Genomic DNA, 18,859 nt, shown 5'->3' on the forward strand with positions numbered 1-18,859 from the left:
TATATAACTCCTGTGAACTGCTGCCCCGCCCTGGACGGAGGGCTGGGGCCTGTACGGGGGTAGCGGTGACTGCCCGAACTGAGTGCGGGCTGGTGCCCTAACCCCCTCTTTTGTTGCCACCCGCCCTAGACCAAGGGGCTGGGCGTCGCGGGACTTGTTACACATGGTGGAGAATGTGGGTACCCGATCCCCACCCCTGACGTAAGGGGTGAGGAAGTGGGCGCAGACCCACGGAGGGGAAGGTCCCTGGACAGTGAGGGCAACTGTCCGCTATCTTTTTTTTTTTTTTCTCTCTCTCTCTCTCCTCTTTCCCTCAGGTGCTTGTGGTGTGGGTTCTTGTATTGCTGCTAACTCTGCTTCCCCAATGGAGGTGGATAGGTTACTGCAGTATTTGGCGGAGAGCCAGCAAAAACAGCAAGCTGCCCAACTACAGCAGCAGCAGCAATTACTGCAGCAGCTGGGAGCCCAGCAGCGGCTCCTGACAGAACTGATGGCACAGAGCCAGGAGCACCAGCAACGGTGCCTACAGCAGCTGGCAGCCCTGGTGCCGTTACCCGCCGAGCCACAGCAAGAAGCTCCAGGGGAGGGCCCAGCGTCGGCCCCACCGGTACGCCTGACGAAGATGGGCCCCGCGGATGACCCGGAGGCCTTCCTGGTCACCTTCGAGCGGGTGGCAGTGGTGGCCAGATGGCCCCGGAGCCAGTGGGCCACATTACTGGCCCCTTATTTGACTAGGGGGGCCCAGAGAGCCTATCGGGCTTTGTCGGTGGAAGACGCCCGAAATTATGACCGGGTAAAGGCAGCCGTCCTAGACACATTGGACGTCAGCCCGGAGACCTTTCGCCAGCGCTTCCGGTCCCTGACCTACCCCCCGGGAGCCCGGCCACGGTGTGTGGCACAGGAGTTGAGGGACGCGTGCCAGCGGTGGCTGCAGCCAGAGATGAGAACCTCCGCAGAGGTCGTGGAGCAGGTTGTGCTTGAACAACTCCTCTGCATCCTCCCACCTCGAGGATGGGCTTGGTGCGGCGCCACCGCCCTGCCACCGTGCAAGTTGCTGTGGGCCTTATGGAAGACTTCCTAGCGGCAGAGGAGCCAGAGGCACCCACGGGCCTGGTCCCATCGTCCTGGCCCCTGCGTCGGGGAGCTGGGAAGCCAGAGGAGCCCCGCTCCAAATCGTCCGGCCAGCTGCGGGACCCACCCAATCCATGTCGGACGACGCCCCTGAAGCAGGACCCCGGTAAACCCCAGGGGCGGATGGAGGGGGCTACTAGCACGCGACCACCAGATCCTAAGGGGCGTCAAACCCGGGGGCGGGCCCAACCCGCGGTAGGACCCTGCTTCAGTTGTGGTCAATGGGGCCACCTCCAACGGGACTGCCCGGAAGGCATCTGTAGCTTTGGCCGAGTGTGGGCGGCTGAAAAGAGGGCGCGACCCCCTCAGGCACCCACAATTACAGTCCCAGTCCTCGTGGGAAACAAAGCCGTGATTGCTTTAGTGGACTCGGGGTGCAGCCAGACTCTAATACGACAACGTGCCGGCCTGGAGGCTGACCCCGCTCTAGGGACTATCCGGCTCCAATGTATCCATGGCGATGTGCGCCCTTACCCCAGCGCACGAGTGCCCCTGACGGTGTCAGGGGTGACCCATTATCTGGTCGTCAGCCTAGCCCCGCAACTAGCGTACCCTGTGGTGTTGGGTCGGGACTGGCCAGGCTTCACAGACATCTTCCGGCCGGCCACGGGACCCAACGAAGAGGCGGCCCCTGTTCTAGAAGGGGACACGCCCAAGGACCCACCCGAGGAGAGTGTGGAGCCGAGCCTGGAGTCCCCAGAGGAAAGACCTGCTGAAGGCCCAAAGGGGACCAGCTCCGACGACGGGGCAACCTCGGACTTTTGTCGCGATCAAAAAGACGACCCCACACTAAGTCGGGCCTATTCTCAGGTGGCGGCCATCGACGGGGTGGCAACAAACCCCCAGCTCATGACGCAATGGCCCCACTTTGAGCTACGCCAGGAGCGGCTCTACTGGGTGAATCGGGACCCCCAGACCCAAGGCCAATGGGCACAGCTTTTGGTGCCGAAGTGCCACCGACGGGCCGTGATGAAGCTGGCCCATGACATCCCTGCTGCAGGCCATCTGGGCCAGGAGAAAACCGTGGCCCGAATACTGTCCCGATTCTTCTGGCCCGGGGTCTACCAAGATGTAAAGGACTATTGTAGTTCTTGCCCCGCGTGCCAGCTTGCTGCACCCCCGCGGGTCCCTAGGGCCCCTCTGGTCCCAATGCCAGTGGTGGGGACCCCGTTCGAGCGGGTGGCTATGGACCTAGTGGGCCCGCTCCCTAAGAGCGTAGCTGGCTATAAGTTTGTGTTAGTCCTCGTGGACTATGCCACTCGCTTCCCGGAGGCAATCCCACTGCGCAATATCACGGCCCGCACCATCGCGGGGGAACTAATGAAGATCTTTGCCCGGGTAGGTTTACCACGGGAACTGCTTACGGACCGGGGAACTAACTTCACATCACGCCTGATGAAACAGGTCTGTGCCCTCCTGGGGATCAAACAGTTACACACCTCCGTGTACCACCCTCAGACAGATGGTCTGGTCGAGCGATTCAACCGCACACTAAAAGAAATGACGCGCAAATTCCCCCCAGAAGACCTGCGACGGTGGGATCAGTTGTTGCCCCCCTTGCTTTTGGCCATCCGCGAGGTTCCGCAGTCCTCAACGCGGTTTTCGCTATTTGAACTGTTATACGGACGGCGTCCCCGGGGAGTCCTTGACCTGGTGCGAGAGGTCTGGGAACAAACCGCGTCCCCCTCAAAGGGACTGCTGCAATACGTTCTCCAGCTCCAGAAGCACCTGGAACGGGTAGGGACTCTCGCAGAGGAAAATTTGAGAACTGCACAGGTGTCCCAGGCTCGATCGTACAATCAGGAGGCACGGAGCCGCAGCTTCGAGCCAGGTGACCGGGTCCTGGTCCTACTGCCGTCCAGCGAATCAAAGCTGTTGGCTAGGTGGCAGGGACCCTACGAGGTTGTTCGAGCTGTAGGGCTGGTCACCTACGAAGTCCGCCAACCCGACCGCCGCAAGAAGACACAGCGGTACCACATTAACCTTTTAAAACCATGGCGGGACCGGGAGGGCTTCATGATAAACCCCTGCCCCCCGGAACCCGAACTAGGACCCCAGGTGCCTCATGGGGAGGGACCGGTACAACCGGCCCTTGGGGCAACGCTAACGGAGGAGCAGCGGAAACAGGCCCAGTGCCTCCTCCAGGCGTTCCGAGAGAACTTCACAGCCCTCCCAGGACACACCTCCCTGGTCTGCCACGTCATCTGCACGGAGCCAGGGAAGGTGGTTTGCGACGCCACACGTCCACTACCCTTTCGAATGCGTGAGGTAGTAGAGGAGGAGGTACGGGCGATGCTGGCTCTGGGAGTCATAGAGCCCTCCCAAAGCGAGTGGCGCAGCCCCGTGGTGCTCGTCCCGAAGCCCGACGGCACCCAGCGGTTCTGCATCGATTTCAGGCGGGTGAATGCAGTCTCCAAATTCGATGCGTACCCGATGCCCCGCGTCGATGAGCTTCTGGGACATCTGGGGGCCGCCCGCTACTTTAGTACCCTGGATCTCAGCAAGGGGTACTGGCAGATCCCCCTGACACCTTCCTCACGAGAGAAGACCACCTTCGCGACCCCATCAGGCCTATATCAGTTCACCCGGATGCCTTTTGGTCTCCATGGTGCCCCGGCGACTTTTCAGCGGCTTATGGACCGTCTCCTTCAGCCCCACCGGGACTATGCCGCAGCCTACCTTGATGACATCGTCATATATAGTCGTCACTGGGAGGAACATCTAGACCGGGTGGCCGCGGTCCTTAGGTCTCTGAGGGCCGCGGGCCTAACAATGAACCCAAAGAAGTGCCGGATTGGTTGGCAGGAGACGACCTACCTTGGGTATACCATAGGAGGGGGCCGGGTAAAGCCCCTCGTGGGTAAGGTACAGGCCTTAGCGGCCTGCCCTCCCCCCAGTACCAAGCGACAGGTACTACAGTTCCTGGGACTGGCAGGATATTACCGACGCTTCATCCCTGAATTCGCCTCAGTTGCAGCCCCCCTGACGCAGCTGCTAACGAAAACCCAGCCACAAAGGGTGGTGTGGACTGCGGCTGCCGACAAGGCATTCCGGGCACTAAAACAATGCCTAATACGGGAACCAGTCCTCTACAGCCCCGACTTCACTCGTCCGTTCATCCTGCAGACGGATGCCTCCGGTGTAGGCCTGGGAGCTGTCCTGTCCCAGGAGGTGGACGGAGAGGACCACCCCGTAGTTTACATCAGCCGGAAGCTCTTCCCCAGGGAACAGCGTTACGCCGTGATAGAAAAGGAGGCTCTGGCGGTGAAGTGGGCCTGCGACGCCCTTAGGTACTACCTGCTGGGTGCCCCCTTCACCCTAGTTACAGACCATGCCCCCTTACAGTGGCTGGCGCGAATGAGGGATACGAATGCCCGTATTATGCGGTGGTACTTGGCATTGCAACCGTATGCCTTTGACGTATGGCATCGGGCAGGTAAGGACCACATAAATGCAGACTTCCTGTCCCGCCTGGGGGAAATGGAAGACCCCGCCCCCATGGCATGGGAGACGGACTTGAGGGGGGGGGAATGTAGTGGGTCAGTATGGCCTCCCGGAGGCCGGGGAAGCTATGCAGAGGCCCTGGTGGGCAGGGCCGGAGTCAGGAGACCAGAGGCCTGCCCCTCAGAGGGCGGGGCCAAGGGCTAGAAGAGCCAAAGGCGGGGCTCGGGAACCATTGAGGGCTGGGCCTCCGGGCAGGGAGGACGTGCCTGCCCGAGCTCCCCGGGGACAAAGGGAGAGGGCCTGCGGCCGCCCGGCCAGGCCAAAGGAGCAGGCCCCCAGAGGCTCCCCGCAACCCCGGGTCCGTATGCCCCAGGGAGACTACCCGGACTTCCCGGACCTACCAGGACCTTCCCGCCGGTGGAGACCCCCTGCCGTGGAAAAGGCCCCGGGAGCAGGCTGCCCCAGAGCCCCGGCGGACCCCTACAATACTGAGACCCAGGACCGCCCTGCATCTCCTGTATTACCACCGCCTGATTACCCTAACGACGTGGTCATGGACGATTGGCCGGAGCCCCCACAGGCGGATAACCCAGAGGAGACCGACCTAGGAGGACCCCTCGACCAGATGGACTGGGACCTGCCGCCAACAGAGGGTGAGGTAGGAAGTGGCCCGGGGAACGTCGCTCACGAACCAATGGCAGTGTGTTGCGGTCTGGATCCCCACTGCCAGGGTTGCATGTGAGCGACCCCCAGGGCCCCGGGCCGGGTCGCAGTGGAGTGGGAGGGCCTGCGACCGCCTACCCCCCTCCCTGACAGGGCCAGCCCCCGCTGAGCCTGTCTGTAGACCTTGTGTTGCTGCCCCGCCCCAAACTGAGGGCTGGGCCGGTGTTTTCCCTTGTGTTACTGCCCCGCCCCAAACTGAGGGCTGGGCTGGTGTTTATCCTTGTGAACTGCTGCCCCGCCCTGGACTGAGGGCTGGGCCCAGAGCTATATAACTTCTGTGAACTGCCGCCCCGCCCTGGACGGAGGGTTGGGGCCTGTACGGGGGTAGCGGTGACTGCCCGAACTGAGTGCGGGCTGGTGCCCTAACCCCCTCTTTTGTTGCCGCCCGCCCTAGACCAAGGGGCTGGGCGTCGCGGGACTTGTTACACACCTCCTCTCTTTTTATCCTGCCTATCCTTCTTGAGTAAGCTATATCCTTCTATACTAATATTCCAGTTGTGTTTATTATCCCACCAAGTCTCTGTGATACCAGTTATGTCCTAGTTGTATGTATTTATTAGGACTTCACGTTCTCCCTGCTTATTATGTATGCTTTTGCATTTGTATATAGGGATCTAAAGTACTCATTTGCTTTTGTGTCACAGTTCTGCCTAGTCCTTTTTACTTTGCCATTATAGTCCATGTTCCCTCCCATTTCCAGCCCAGCTCCCATTTCTCCAGGCTTTTTACTTACCTGTGGGCTTTGGTCACCAGTCCCTGTCAAACCTAGTTTAAAACCCTCCTCACTAGGTTAGTCGATCTGGATCCAATTATGGTCTTCCCATCCCTCAAAAGATGAGCTCCATCCCTGCTTAGCAGTCCTTCCTTGAATAGCATCTTGTAATTTAGAAAGGCAAAGAGCTCCTAGTGACGCTATACTTGCAGCCAAGCATTTGTCTCCAGGATGCCCCTGTCTCTTCCTGGGCCCCTACCTTTGACAGGAGGGATTGAGGGGGACAGCACCTGGGCTCCCAACTCGTTCACCCATGTTTCCAGAGCCGTGTAGTCACACTTGATTTGCTCAAGGTTACACCTTGCAGTACAATTTGTGCCCACATGGATGAGTAGCATGGGGCCAGGAGTCAATAGGCCGGATAATCCTCAGCATCTCTGTGTCTCGGATACAGGCTCCTGGCAGGCATCATACCTCCCGAGAGGACATGTCGGGTCAACAGATGGGTGCATCCATCCCCCTCAGAGTGTCTTTGACCACCACTACGCTACTTTTCCTCCTTGTAGTTGTGGCAGGAGACCTCCCAGCCTAGGGGATACAAGGCTTCTCTGCTCCTGCTGTAGGGGGCAATTCCTTATTTACTATATCCAGAATAGCATAAGTTTCCCAGTATAATGATGGGAGGGTTGGGAGGAGGAGTGGAGCACTGCCTGCTGCCAGAAGTGGCCAGCTGCCGGTGTTCCCCTAAGGCATCTCCTCGTCCGCTGATGGTGTGTCAGCAGTCTTTTGTGGTGGGACAGCTACCTTAACCTCCGCTGTCACCACATGAATACTGTCCAGGAATTGCTCATGGATCTGAATACTCCTTAACCTAGCCACATCCTCTTGTAGCTCTCCCACCTGCTTCCTGAAAGATGCCACCAGAAGACACCTTCCACATGGGAGGGTTCCCCCAGCATATTGGAAAAGGTTAAGAAAAGAGCAACAAAAAATTGAAGGGTTACAATGGCTGTTGCTTTAGGAAGGATTAAAGAGACTAGGACTTTCAACTTAGAAGAGAGGAGGCTAATGGGGGGGATATGATAGAGCTCTATAAAGTTATGACCGGTGTGGACGAAGTGAATAAGGAAAAGTTATTTACTTCTTCCCATAACATAAGAACTAGGGGTCACCCAATGAAATTAGTGGGTAGCAGGTTTAAAACTAAAAAAAGGAAGTTTATTTCCTTCACGTAGCACACGGTAGGCCTGTGGAACTCCTTGCCAGAGGATGTTGTGAGGAGCAGGACTTTAAAAGGGTTCAAAAAAAGAGCTAGATAAATTCACGGTCCATGAATGTCTGTTATCCAGTATGGGTAGAAATGGTGTCCTTAGCTTCTGTTTGTCAGAGGCTAGAAATGGATGACTGGAGAGGTCTCACTCAACAACTACCTGTTCTGTTGACTCCCTCTGGGGCATCTGGCATTGGTCACTGTCGGAAGACAGGATACTGAGCTAGATGGACCTTTGGTCTGACCCTTTTATGACCATTCTTGTGTGTTCCCATGCTCAGACTTTTGCCAATATGCAACATATCTGGGGTGCAAAAAATACAGCTTGTGCTATGCGTAAAGGGGAATGGACCTGGACAGTTTTAGAAAAATCTTGGAGTGAAAAGTGCATGGAACACAAAGTAGGGCAGGAAACAAAAATGTGCTCTGATTGCTTTAATCAAGTTTTGCCCATGGGAAGATGCCTTGTGATCATGGCTAGTAATTCTTTAGATGTATGACTTGAAGACTAAAGTGAGGAAAATAGAAAAGAGCATAAACACTGCCAAATTAAATGTAAACATGCAGTACGAAAAGCCAAAAAGGAGTTTGAAGAACAGCTAGCTAAAAACTCAAAAAGCAACAACAAAATGTTTAAATACATCAGAAGCAAGAGGCCTGCTAAACAGCCAGTGGAGCCCCTAGAGGACTGTGATACAAATCATTTAAAAAACGGATAGAAAATAAGACAGAGAATATCTTATTGCCCTGGTATAAAACCATGGTACGCCCACATCTTGAATACTGTGTACAGTTGTGGTCTCCTGATACCAAAAAAGGTACATTGGGATTAGAAAAGGTTCAGAAAAGGGCAACTAAAATGATTAGGGGTTTGGAACGGGTCCCATATAGAAAGCGATTAAAGAGACTAGGACTTCTTAACTTAGAAAAGAGGAAACTAAGGAGGGGGAATATGATAGAGGTATATAAAATTGAGTGGTGTGGAGAAAGTGAACAAGGAAAAATTACTTGTTTCCCTAATATCAGAATGAGAGAAAACCAAATGAAATTAGTGAGCAGCAGGTTTAAAACAAATAAAAGGAAATCCTTCTTCACACAGTGCACAGTCAACCTGTGGAACTGCTTGCCAGAGAAGGCTATGAAGGATAGTACTATAATAGGGTTTTAAAAAGAGCTAGATAAATTCATAGAGGTTAGGTACATTAATGGCTATTAGCCAGGATGAGTAAAGAATGGTGTCCGTAGCCTTTACTAGAATCTGGAGATGTATGACAGGAGAGAGAGCGCTTGAACATGACCAGTTCAGTCCGCTCCCTCTGGAACATGAGGTATTGGCCACTGGCAGCTGACAGGTTACTGGGCTGGATGGACCTTTGGTCTGACCCAGTATGGTCGTTCTTATGTTCTTACTGCTGCAAGCCCCATCTTATGTTTATACAGTGTTCACCACAATGGGGCACCAATTCTGATTGGTACTGCTGTTACTATAATGCAGAAAATCACTTACAAGGTAATAGCAGAAAATCTGATTCAGACAAGTTATTCAAGCAATAGGTGCATGTAGGTTTATTTTGATCTTAAGAAGTTTTGTGACCATGTGCTCACTAGGCACACTCAGAATTAGTTCAGTTACAGATATTACAGAAAAAAGATGATCTATTTTATGCAGTTAACTGGAACTATAACGCAATCAACAGCGATCTGCATGGAGCCTATTCATGCACCTGGAGAGCTTATCACTAACTACAAACCAAACAGGGCTCAAATCTAACATATTGCTTTAGGAGCATCTTAGGTCTTTGTGTGCCAGTGGAATGTTCTGGCTGGTAGGACTACTGCATCCACCACTAACTGGAATTTCCAAATGTTGGCCCATGTAGAGTGTGCAGCAGTGATTCAGGCTCAAGTTTACATTGGCTTAGATAACTGGGAAAACTCTTGCCCTCAAAAGGAAAAGTAGTCACCTCTAGCTAAGCACAGATAGAAAAAGTTGCTTGCCAGGCTGCTGCCTGGTCTCCAGAAAACAACTGGGGAGCTGGCAAGTCCTGGAGCTAGGAGCCTGTGCAGTGAATGACGGGGAGCATAAAGGGGCTAAAAGAGGCATTTCTGCGCTTTGCTTCATTCCTTTCCCCCAACCCTTCCAGCCTTCAAGTGAGGTCTCAGTGCTGCCTGGGCTGAGGCTGCATCTACACTATGAGCTAAAGTTGAATTTAAGGCAGCTCAATATTATCATGTGACTCTTCACTATATATACCATTAGCTCAATTTAGGGAGCACTAATATCAATATATCATCGGTATCTGCTAGGTGTAGCATCAAGCTTGGATTCAAAAATTTTGATTAAAGGCCTGTGTGGAAGCACCACGGCTTAAAAGTGAATTTATTAGCCTCCAGAGGGGTCCTGTATGCAACCCATAATGCCCCACAGTGCTCCGCTCTGGCTGCTGCTCCCCAGGGCTGTTTCTACACGACACCTTTTCCAGAAGATCTTCTTCCAGAAGAGTGCTTCTATGCATCAGATAGGACCTTGAAAGAGCCACCCCTTTTTCCAGAAGGGTGCATCTACACATGCCGTGGCACTCATCTGGAAGAGCAGGGCAGGAAACAGCATGGATGGGGTTGCACAGCCAGGGAGCCCTTCTGGGGCCGCCAGCCACACGGCCCCTTAAAGGGTCTCACCCAAACAGCCCCTCCCTGCAAACGCTGCTGAGGCCAGCCAACTCTGTGCCCAGCCAGCCGGACTCAGGTCCCTGTCCAGCTCCCACAGACCAGCGGGCATGGACCCCCAGCAGCCGCAGGACAGCAGGCTTGCCCTCACCTGCATGCTAGCCATCCTGCACCTCTACCACCCCTGCCGGGCCCCCTCCAAACGGTCCAGCACATCTGGACCCACGCCACCAGCATGGACTGATGGGGGAGTGGGACAACGACCGCTAGCTGCAGAACCTGTGGATGAAGAAAGAGACCTTCCTCGAGATCTGCAGTTGGCTCGCCCCCATGCTATGATGCCAGGATACCTGGATGAGGCCAGCCTTCTCCCTGGAGAAGAGCATGGTCATCACCATCTGGAAATTGGCCACCCCGAACAGCTACCAATCCATTGGGAAGCAGTTTGGGGTGGGCACATCCACTGTTGGAGCTGTTGACCTCCAGGTAAGCCCTGCCCCAGACCCTACCCCACCGGCGGGAGGGAGGGACGGGGCCGGCGGGCTCAGGGGACCCCAGGTGCCAATTGGGAGGGAGCAGGGCTGGGGGGTGGCAGGCAGGCCTAGCCCAGAAGGGATACCACATGGCTGCTGCTGGAGGGGTCCCTCAGTGGGGGGGCCTGGTAGGGAGGGAGGGGGTGGAAGGGGAGTGGGGCAGGGACCCCTCTGCGTATGCCCACGAGTGCACCCATTCCGCTGCAGGTCATGAGGGCAATCAGCCACGTGCTGGTGCAGCGGCTGGTGAGCATCAGGGACCTGGACGCAGTCGTTGAAGGCTTCACCGCACTTGGGTTCCCCCAGTGTTTTGGGGCAATCGATGAGACGCATATCCCCATCAGGGCCCCGGACCACAGTGGCAGCTGATATGGCAACTACAAGGGGTACCATTCCATTGTGCTCCAGGCTGTGGTGGATGCCCGTGGGAAGTTCACGGACATTTATGTTGGCTGGCCGGGCAGGGCATGTGATGCGTGGATCCTGCAGAATTCCGCCCTGTTCCGCAGGATGGAGACCAGGACATTCGTGCCCCAGTTGGAGCGCGCCATCAGGGACGTCATGATGCCTCTTTGCCTCGTGGGCAACCCGGCCTACCCACTCCAGCCCTGACTGATGCACCCCATATACGGGCCACCCCCACACCCTCCCAGGAACTGCTTAACGCCCGGCTCTCATGTGCCCGGTATCCCATCAATTGAGCTTTCGGCTGTCTGAAGGCGCAGTTCAGGTGTCTCCTCATGCGTTTCGATGTGGGGGTGGAGAACATCCTGCAGGTCGTGGCCGCCTGCTGTGCGCTCCACAACCTCATTGAGGCACATGAGGGGACCCTGCCCCAGGGCTGGATGGCAGAGCTGGCCCCCCGCTACCAGCAGCCCACCATGGCCCGCAACTGGTGGCTTGACCGTGACGGACTCCGGATTCGGGAGGTGCTTCGGGAGGCATTCAGCCGAGGGAAGTACCAATCCCTGCACCCCTCCACACAGGCACCCCTTACACACCCTGCCATGTGCACACCCCCCAACGCCCCACCCTCCCCCACAGTAATCGGGGACACGGGTGCTGAATGCTGCCATATATTTAACCCTGAACCATTGCCAATGTGAAAAATGTAAATAATGAATAATAAAGGAACAACCAAAACCTGATAGGGAGTGAACTATATACAGGGGGGTAAGGGAGCAGGGGCACCTACACCTGTATGGCGACTGGGGCAGGAATGTTGGGGGGCCCTAATCAAGGGACAGGGTGGAAGGCCACGAGCCCCAGTGCCCACAGGTGCCCCTCCCACCCTGGGTGCATGGTCCCCTGCAGGGCGCTGATGGGGCCGGAAGCACCAACAGGTAGGGCCGGTCAGCATTCTGCCCAGCCTCAGTGGAGGGGCCTGAGGGGGGTGGGTTGTGGCTTGGGCGACCCTCCACAGAACCCACCGTGGCCACAAGCCATGCTGCGAGGTCCCTCAGCACAGCATCGGGCAGGCCTGGGGGCAATAGGGCAGCCAGTGCCTCAGGGTCATGGGCTGGGGGCACGGGAGCAGCTGAGGGGCTGGTTTGGGGGCAGTGAGTGGGGATGCAGAGGGGCAGCAGGGAGGGGCTCGGGGGGGCATTGGGGGGGCACTATGGGGGGACCTCTGGGGAGACTGCTGGGGGGGGTCAGCTGGGGGGTTGGGGGCTGGCCTGCTAGGGCCCCGCACACTGTGCGGAGCATCCCCACAACCTTACCCCAAGTGTCCCGCCTCCACTGGAGCTTGGCCTCATCGAGGGCTAGCCATCTTTCAGTGGGGGCATCCTGCTGGTGGAGGACTGCTGTGTAGGCCGCAACCTCTTCCTTGTGGCGGCTGTGTCGGGTCCGGCACACTAGTGGCTGCTGCCGCACAGCAGGGGCTGGTGCAGGCCCAGCTGGTTGGCTGCTGGGTCCTCCGGCCTGTATGGGGCTGGCTGGCCCCGGGCTCCTCGTCCAGCTGCCCCGGCCCTCAGATGGTACAGTTAAGAGAGAGAGGGTGGGGGTAAAGGGGGAAGTCAGTACCACATCTGGGACCTGCGTGGTATGGCCCCAGTCTCCCCAGCTGGTTATCCCCTCCACGGACCCAGGGAATGGGCATAGAATCATAGAACACTAGGACTGGAAGGGACCTCGAGAGGCCATCGAGTCCCGCCCCCTGCCCCAATGGCAGGACCAAGTACTATCTAAACCATCCCTGATCTTAAATATCTCCAGCGATGGAGATTCCACAACCTCCCTTGGCAATTTGTTCCACTCTTTGACCGCCCCGACAGTTAGGAACTTTTTCCTAATGTCCAATCTAAACCTCCCTTGCTGCAGTTTAAGCCCATTGCCTCTTGTTCTATCCTCAGAGGCCAAGAAGAACAAGTTTTCTCCTTCCTCCTTATGACTCCCTTTTAGATACCTGAAGACCGCTATCATGTCTCCCCCTCAATCTTCTCTTTTCCAAACTAAACAAGCCCAATTCTTTCAACTTTTTTTTATAGGTCGCATTCTCTAGACCTTTAATCATTCTTGTCGCTTTTCTCTGGACCCTCTTTAGTTTCTCCACATCTTTTTTGAACTGCGGTGCCCAGAACTGGACACAATACTCCAGCTGAGGCCTAACCAGCGCAGAGTAGAGCGGAAGAATGACTTCTCATGTTTTATTCACAACACACCTGTTGATGCATCCCAGAATCATGTTTGCTTTTTTTTGCAACAGCATCACACTGTTGACTCATATTTAGCTTGTGGTCCACTATAATCCCTAGATCCCTTTCTGCTGTAGTCGTTCCTAGACAGTCTCTCCCCATTCTGTGTGTGCGACACTGATTGTTCCTTCCTAAGTGGAGCACTTTGCATTTGTCCTTATTAAACTTCAACCTGTTTACCAGAGACCATTTCTCCAATTTATCCAGATCATTTTGAATTATGACCCTATCCTCCAAAGTAGTCGCAACCCCTCCCAACTTGGTATCATCTGCAAACTTAATAAGCATACTTTCTATGCCAATATCTAAATCATTGATGAAGACATTGAACAGAACCGGTCCTAACACAGACCTCTGTGGAACCCCACTTGTTATACTTTTCCAGCAGGATTGAGAACCATTAAGAACTACTCTCTGGGTACGGTTATCCAGCCAGTTATGCACCCACCTTATAGTAGCCTCATCTAAATTGTATTTGCCTAGTTTTTTGATAAGAATATCATGAGACCGTATCAAATGCTTTACTAAAGTCTAGGTAGACCACATGTGCCACTTCTCCCCTATCCACAAGGCTCGTTATCCTATCAAAGAAAGCTATCAGATTAGTTTGACGAGATTTATTCTTTACAAATCCATGCTTGCTGTTTCCTATTACCTTACCACCTTCCAAGTGCTTACATATGATTTCTTTAATTAACTGCTCCATTATCTTTCCTGGCACTGAAGTTAAGCTGACTGGCCTGTAGTTTCCTGGGTTATTCTTATTTCCTTTTTTATAGATGAAAGCTATATTTGCCCTTTTCCAGTCTTCTGGAATCTCTCCTGTCTCCCATGATTTTCCAAAGATGATAGCTAAAGGCTCAGATATCTCCTCTATCAGCTCCTTGAGTATTCTAGGGTGCATTTCATCAGGCCTTGGTGACTTGCAGACAGCTGATTTTCCTAAGTGATTTTTAACTTGTTCTTTTTTTATTTCAACTTCTAACCCTACCCCTTTCCCACTAGCATTCACTATTCAGCATGTGCCAGGGGAGGCCGCTGTGCGGGCTTGTGTGCACTCGCCACGGTGGCCACTGTGGCATGATGCCAGAGCTGGGGTGCTATCCATGGTGGCCCACCCTAGCAACAGGCTTGTGGGCTAGGGGGGGCTCAGCCATGGGGGGTTCCGGATGCAGCTCTGCTGTCCGGAGGGGGCCTGAGCACACTCGGGGCGCTCCATGGGAGAGGGAGCTGGGTGCTGCACGCAGGCACTGGTGTGCTCTGGGCCCTGACCAGGGATGGGCTTTAGGGCTTCAGGGCCCAGGGCTGGGGCCTAGGTGTCCCCCTTCCCCCCCAGTGTGCTTTTCAACTGTGCGCACTTACCCGAGGTGGCCTTGTATATGTCAGGTGATGCCCAACTGGAGAGGACCTAGCTGCTGGCGGTGGAGGGCACCACAATGACAAAGGACCCTGTCTGTGGACTCCCCATCAGATGGGACGTCCGTGGTGGCGGGCCCCTCTTCCCCATTCTCCAGTGCAGCAAGGGGCTCGGTTGCAGCTGTCTCCACCGTGACACGGGGTGGAGAGGCGTCATTTGCAGCCAGGAGGTCCCGCAGCTCCCGGTAGAAGGGGCAGCTGGCAGGGGCACGGCCAGATCTGCAGGTGCTACCCCTGCCGCAGCTCCTTCACTTTGCACTGCACTTGTTCTGGTGTCCGGGAGGGGTGGCCATGGGCATCCAGGCCTTGGGCGAGGCGGGCGAAGGCTGGGGCATTCCTCCAGTGCTCGCTGGTGTCCTGGAGGACATCTTCATTGTACCAGATCCCCAGGAGATCCTGGAGCTGTGGTTCAGTGCAGGAGGGGGCCCTTAGTTTTGGAGCCTGGTCGGGGTCCTGGCTGCCCTCGTCCGGGTTCCTGGGGCTCTACTGGGCGGCTAGCCATCCCTGCGGGTTGGTACTTGCTGGGCACTGTGGGGCCTCGGGGGAGTGTTGCAGGCAGCTCTGCACGTGCTGTCTGTCTCTCACTCTCAGCTTCCTGCTATGGGGTCTCCAGGTCCTTGCAGCTTTAAAGGCTGCAAGGACCTGGGGACCATAGAGGCTCGCTGGGCGAGTCTAGAGCAGCCCTGCTGTCCAGCAGGCTGCCGCCATGGAGGACTGCTTCTTTCGGAAGAAGCAGTCCAGCAACATCCACACATGCCTTCTTCCGGAAGAAGAGCATACAGAATCTGGAAGAGGGGGCACCTTCTTCTGGAAGAAATCTGAAAGAGTGTCTTACATGTGTAGAAGCTCTGCAGATCTTCCAGAAGAAGGCACTGTTCTTCTGGAAGATCTTGCCTGTGTGGAAACAGCCCAGGTGTGCAGGAATTAGGTAACAGTAAGACCATGAATTTCAAATTGGGACCAGGACACCTGTGGCTGTGGGGTCATGTTTGTATGAGAGCCTGAGAAATGTGTGTCTGTCTTTGCTATTAGCGCTGTGAGTGCACCTGCCCATTACAAATAGCCCCAGAACAGAGTTCGTGGTTCTGTCTCTACACTTGGTATATTTTTTTCTGCTCTGCCTGACGCCAGCCCCTGTCCGACTTACTCCATGTGGCAGCAAGTCTATTTTGGGGGTCTGTGCTTGCATAAGAGGCTGAGAAATTTCTTCTCAGTGGGTTACATTTGTGCATGCCCCCCATCTCCCACAGGTGCCATGTGGTCAGGGTCTTTTCTGTGGTCAGCCATATCACATGTGTAGCCCCGATCCAATAAAAGGACATGCCTGCTGTTCGGGGCTGACCATGCTGCCAGGCAGCACCATGTCCCAGCTTGCATGTGGTTAGGGCTCCAAGGGCGGGAAAGAATTTTGGGTGCTTGCAGCCACTGGGGGGAAGTCTATCCCAGCAACTAAGATATTCAGGGGCTTACTGCCACTGGGAGTCGGGGGGCGAGGGGAGAGAGAGTCTTGCCTGGCAGCTAAGATATTCAGGGACTTGCTGCTGGGCAGGGGGAAGTCTCCCCCAACAGCTAAGATTTTCAGGGCTGGTGGAACCCAGCTCTGCAGCTGCAAACCACAGCCTCTTCTGCCAAAAATATTTTCGGGGGCTTGCTGCCCATTGCAGACACCTGCTGCTTTTTGCAAAATCTTTGATATTTGATTTATTAAAAAAAAAATCTTTCCTAACCTTTCCTATTCTCTTTCCTTGTGCTTTGACCCCACAAAAATACCGGGAACAGTGGGTGGCCTGTTGAGATTCCTGTTTCTGTTATAAGTTCAGTGTATGAGATTTCACCGCCATCCCAAGTGTTGGCAATGTCTGTGTAGTGAAGAAGAAAGATAAAAATGTTTTTTCCTGGCCTTTCCTAGCCTCTTTCTTCTAACGTCACACCCCTTCAGGGAGGGGTGGAGTGCCAGTTGAGAATGAAGATTGTGCACAGAAGACGTATAATGAACTGGGAAGCCAACTACCCTCCCCTTATCAACTCCTTTTTCAAAATCTTTACCATCAACTTTTTCTTCAAGTTTTTCATTATCCCTCTGCTACATTTAAGGATCAGACGCAATCCTAGGAGAGGGGACAGTCAGTGACTGGCCAGTTGTGAAGCAGCACACTTGCTAATTTTTATTAAATCCTTGATGATTTAGTTACAGAAGAAAGAGATTTCTGTGAATTTTGCCATCTTTATTGACAACAACTTTTCCTTCCTACTGAGTGGAAAAATGGACATTTGCTTAACATGGGAGGAGAATGAGGAAAATGCAATGTCAGAAGATGTCAGAGACCAGCAAGCATACCGAGAATGCTATGGGGATGAGGGAACTTTGGGATAGGTTCCCACAATGCACTATTGAAACATGCAATGTTTGCCAGTTGAGTGTGGCAGCAATAAGTCGACTTTGTGAGGAGTATGTGGGGAGTTGAGGATAGTCAAAATCAAATTTGTAAATTCCAGAGTTACAAAGCAGTATTAAAATTCACTTTTATCTCATAGTGTAGACACAGCCTGAGTCTCAGGAAGGTCCCAGTCTGGAAGGCCCAGGGTAAGGTGTTTAGAGAGCTCTTTTTCCTAAACTCATTAGAACTGGATCTCATCAGCATTCTAAGGCGCCGCAGCTTGTATCTCCTTGCTTGTGGGTCTCTACTCTTCCAGTCTTCTTATCAGGGTGCCTCTTGGGCCATAAGAGTTTAATCCAGTGTTCAGAATGGAAAGGCTGAACTCTTCCAGCCCTGCAAGAATTTTTACGTGGAGGGCCTGTGCCTACTGGCTGTTGTAGAAGCTGTTACCCACATACTACTTTGTTACACCCACTCTAGAGCACCCACCTTTACCCTTCCATAGCCTTAAGGTATAACGCATCCAACTTAACTCTAAATTTGTTACCCACACACTCTAGGATATGGCACATGCTCTAGGTCAGGACCTCCCCACACCTCTACTTGACTCCTTCACTCAAGGTGTAACCTGGTTGATTTACGCACCTTCACCCTTTCACATTTTTTAGTGCTTTAGGGGAAAGGCATCTATCCTAACCCAGTTCCTAGTGCTCAGGGCCATTCATAAATTCCTAGGGATCGGGGCATTTCTTCTTGTGGGTTTACAGGGTCTTTTACCAGTGAAAGAGCCTAACACAGTAATATGCCTACCCTCCATTTATTAACAATCACCAAAAGAGAATGCACGAATTAACTACAATACTTGCCACTCCCAATAAGGCATGTGGCAGGGTGAGGCCAGGGAAAAAATACAAGAAATAAAAACAAGTTGGTTTTTGTGCTGACGGAGTGGCAGCAGCTGGGGAGGAGGCTCCCCTAAATCAGGTAGGACCACATGGTCCCACTTAAACCTACCTTTAAAACCCTTTCCACTGCAGAGCAAGGGGGGAGAGTGAGAGAGATGAGGAGATCAAAGTAGTGGAAGAGGCAACGTTTGAGAAGAGCAGAGGAGAGTATCCGGAACAGCAGAGTCGGGATGAGGAGCTTCAGCAGTGAGCGTGTGGACTTCCTAGCCCTGGTCACCCTGGGCCCAGTCATAGGCTGGGAAGAGCTGGTCACCCAGCCGTAGCAGATCAAGGAGGATTCGCTGCTGCTGCAACCTGGAGGAAGGTATTGGGGAATAGTGTGGGGAGGTGGCCCAGGAAGAAGAGCTGTGGCGCAAAGGGAGTCAGCCCTCCCCAGTAGCAGCTGCACAGGGTCCCTGGGCTGGAACCCAGAATGAGTGGGTGGGGGCCAGGTTAACTCCAGACTACCCCTCACCCTAGCGAGGGCACCTGGGCCCTTACAGTGGGACCAGTGGACTGAATAGAGGCCTAGATCCCAGGAATAAGACTGACGTAGTCACAGGCAGCTGAACTTTTGTTCATGGCCAGTCAGAATCAGATCCGCTGGAGACTCCAGCTTCTGCATAAGTGTTGATGTCTGACAGCTCTGTTCTTGGGGATGTGTTCTGGAGCTGTTCCCAAAGAAGTATCTTTAAGGTTGTTACAGGGAGGAGGGAGAAGAATTATTCTCCTTAACCTGTGATGAAAGGACAACAAGCGTTGGGGTTAACTGGAGCCAGAGAGGTTTAGGTTGGATTAGGAAAATTTCCTCACTACCAGGGTGGTTAACCACTGTAATAAACTTTGGAAGCTCGCTCATTGGAGATTTTTATGAACAGGTTAAACAAACACCTGACAGGAATGGTCTGGCTAGTGCTGAGTCTAGGCAGTGCCATGAGTGCAGGG

General features: G+C 54.1%; 1 protein-coding gene across 9 annotated transcripts in view; it reads left to right on the forward strand.

Annotated features, from left to right (window-relative positions):
• LOC142010671 (low density lipoprotein receptor adapter protein 1-like) overlaps positions 1-18,859 on the forward strand; it is a 104,630-nt gene that overhangs the window by 13,666 nt on the left and 72,105 nt on the right. The window contains exons 1-2 of one of the 9 annotated variants that reach the window (XM_074989095.1): positions 5,195-5,228; positions 18,008-18,121. The exons of 7 other annotated variants lie outside the window; for them this stretch is intronic. In XM_074989095.1, coding sequence (XP_074845196.1) covers positions 18,106-18,121 — 16 coding nt within the window. In that variant the 5' untranslated portion in view covers positions 5,195-5,228; positions 18,008-18,105. Of the gene's footprint in view, positions 1-5,194; positions 5,229-18,007; positions 18,122-18,859 lie in introns of those variants that run through there. One more of the 9 variants, XM_074989093.1, reaches the window with a different exon arrangement.

The sequence above is a fragment of the Carettochelys insculpta genome, chromosome 3 (genome assembly GCF_033958435.1).
Source record: "Carettochelys insculpta isolate YL-2023 chromosome 3, ASM3395843v1, whole genome shotgun sequence".
NCBI lineage: Eukaryota > Metazoa > Chordata > Testudines > Carettochelyidae > Carettochelys > Carettochelys insculpta.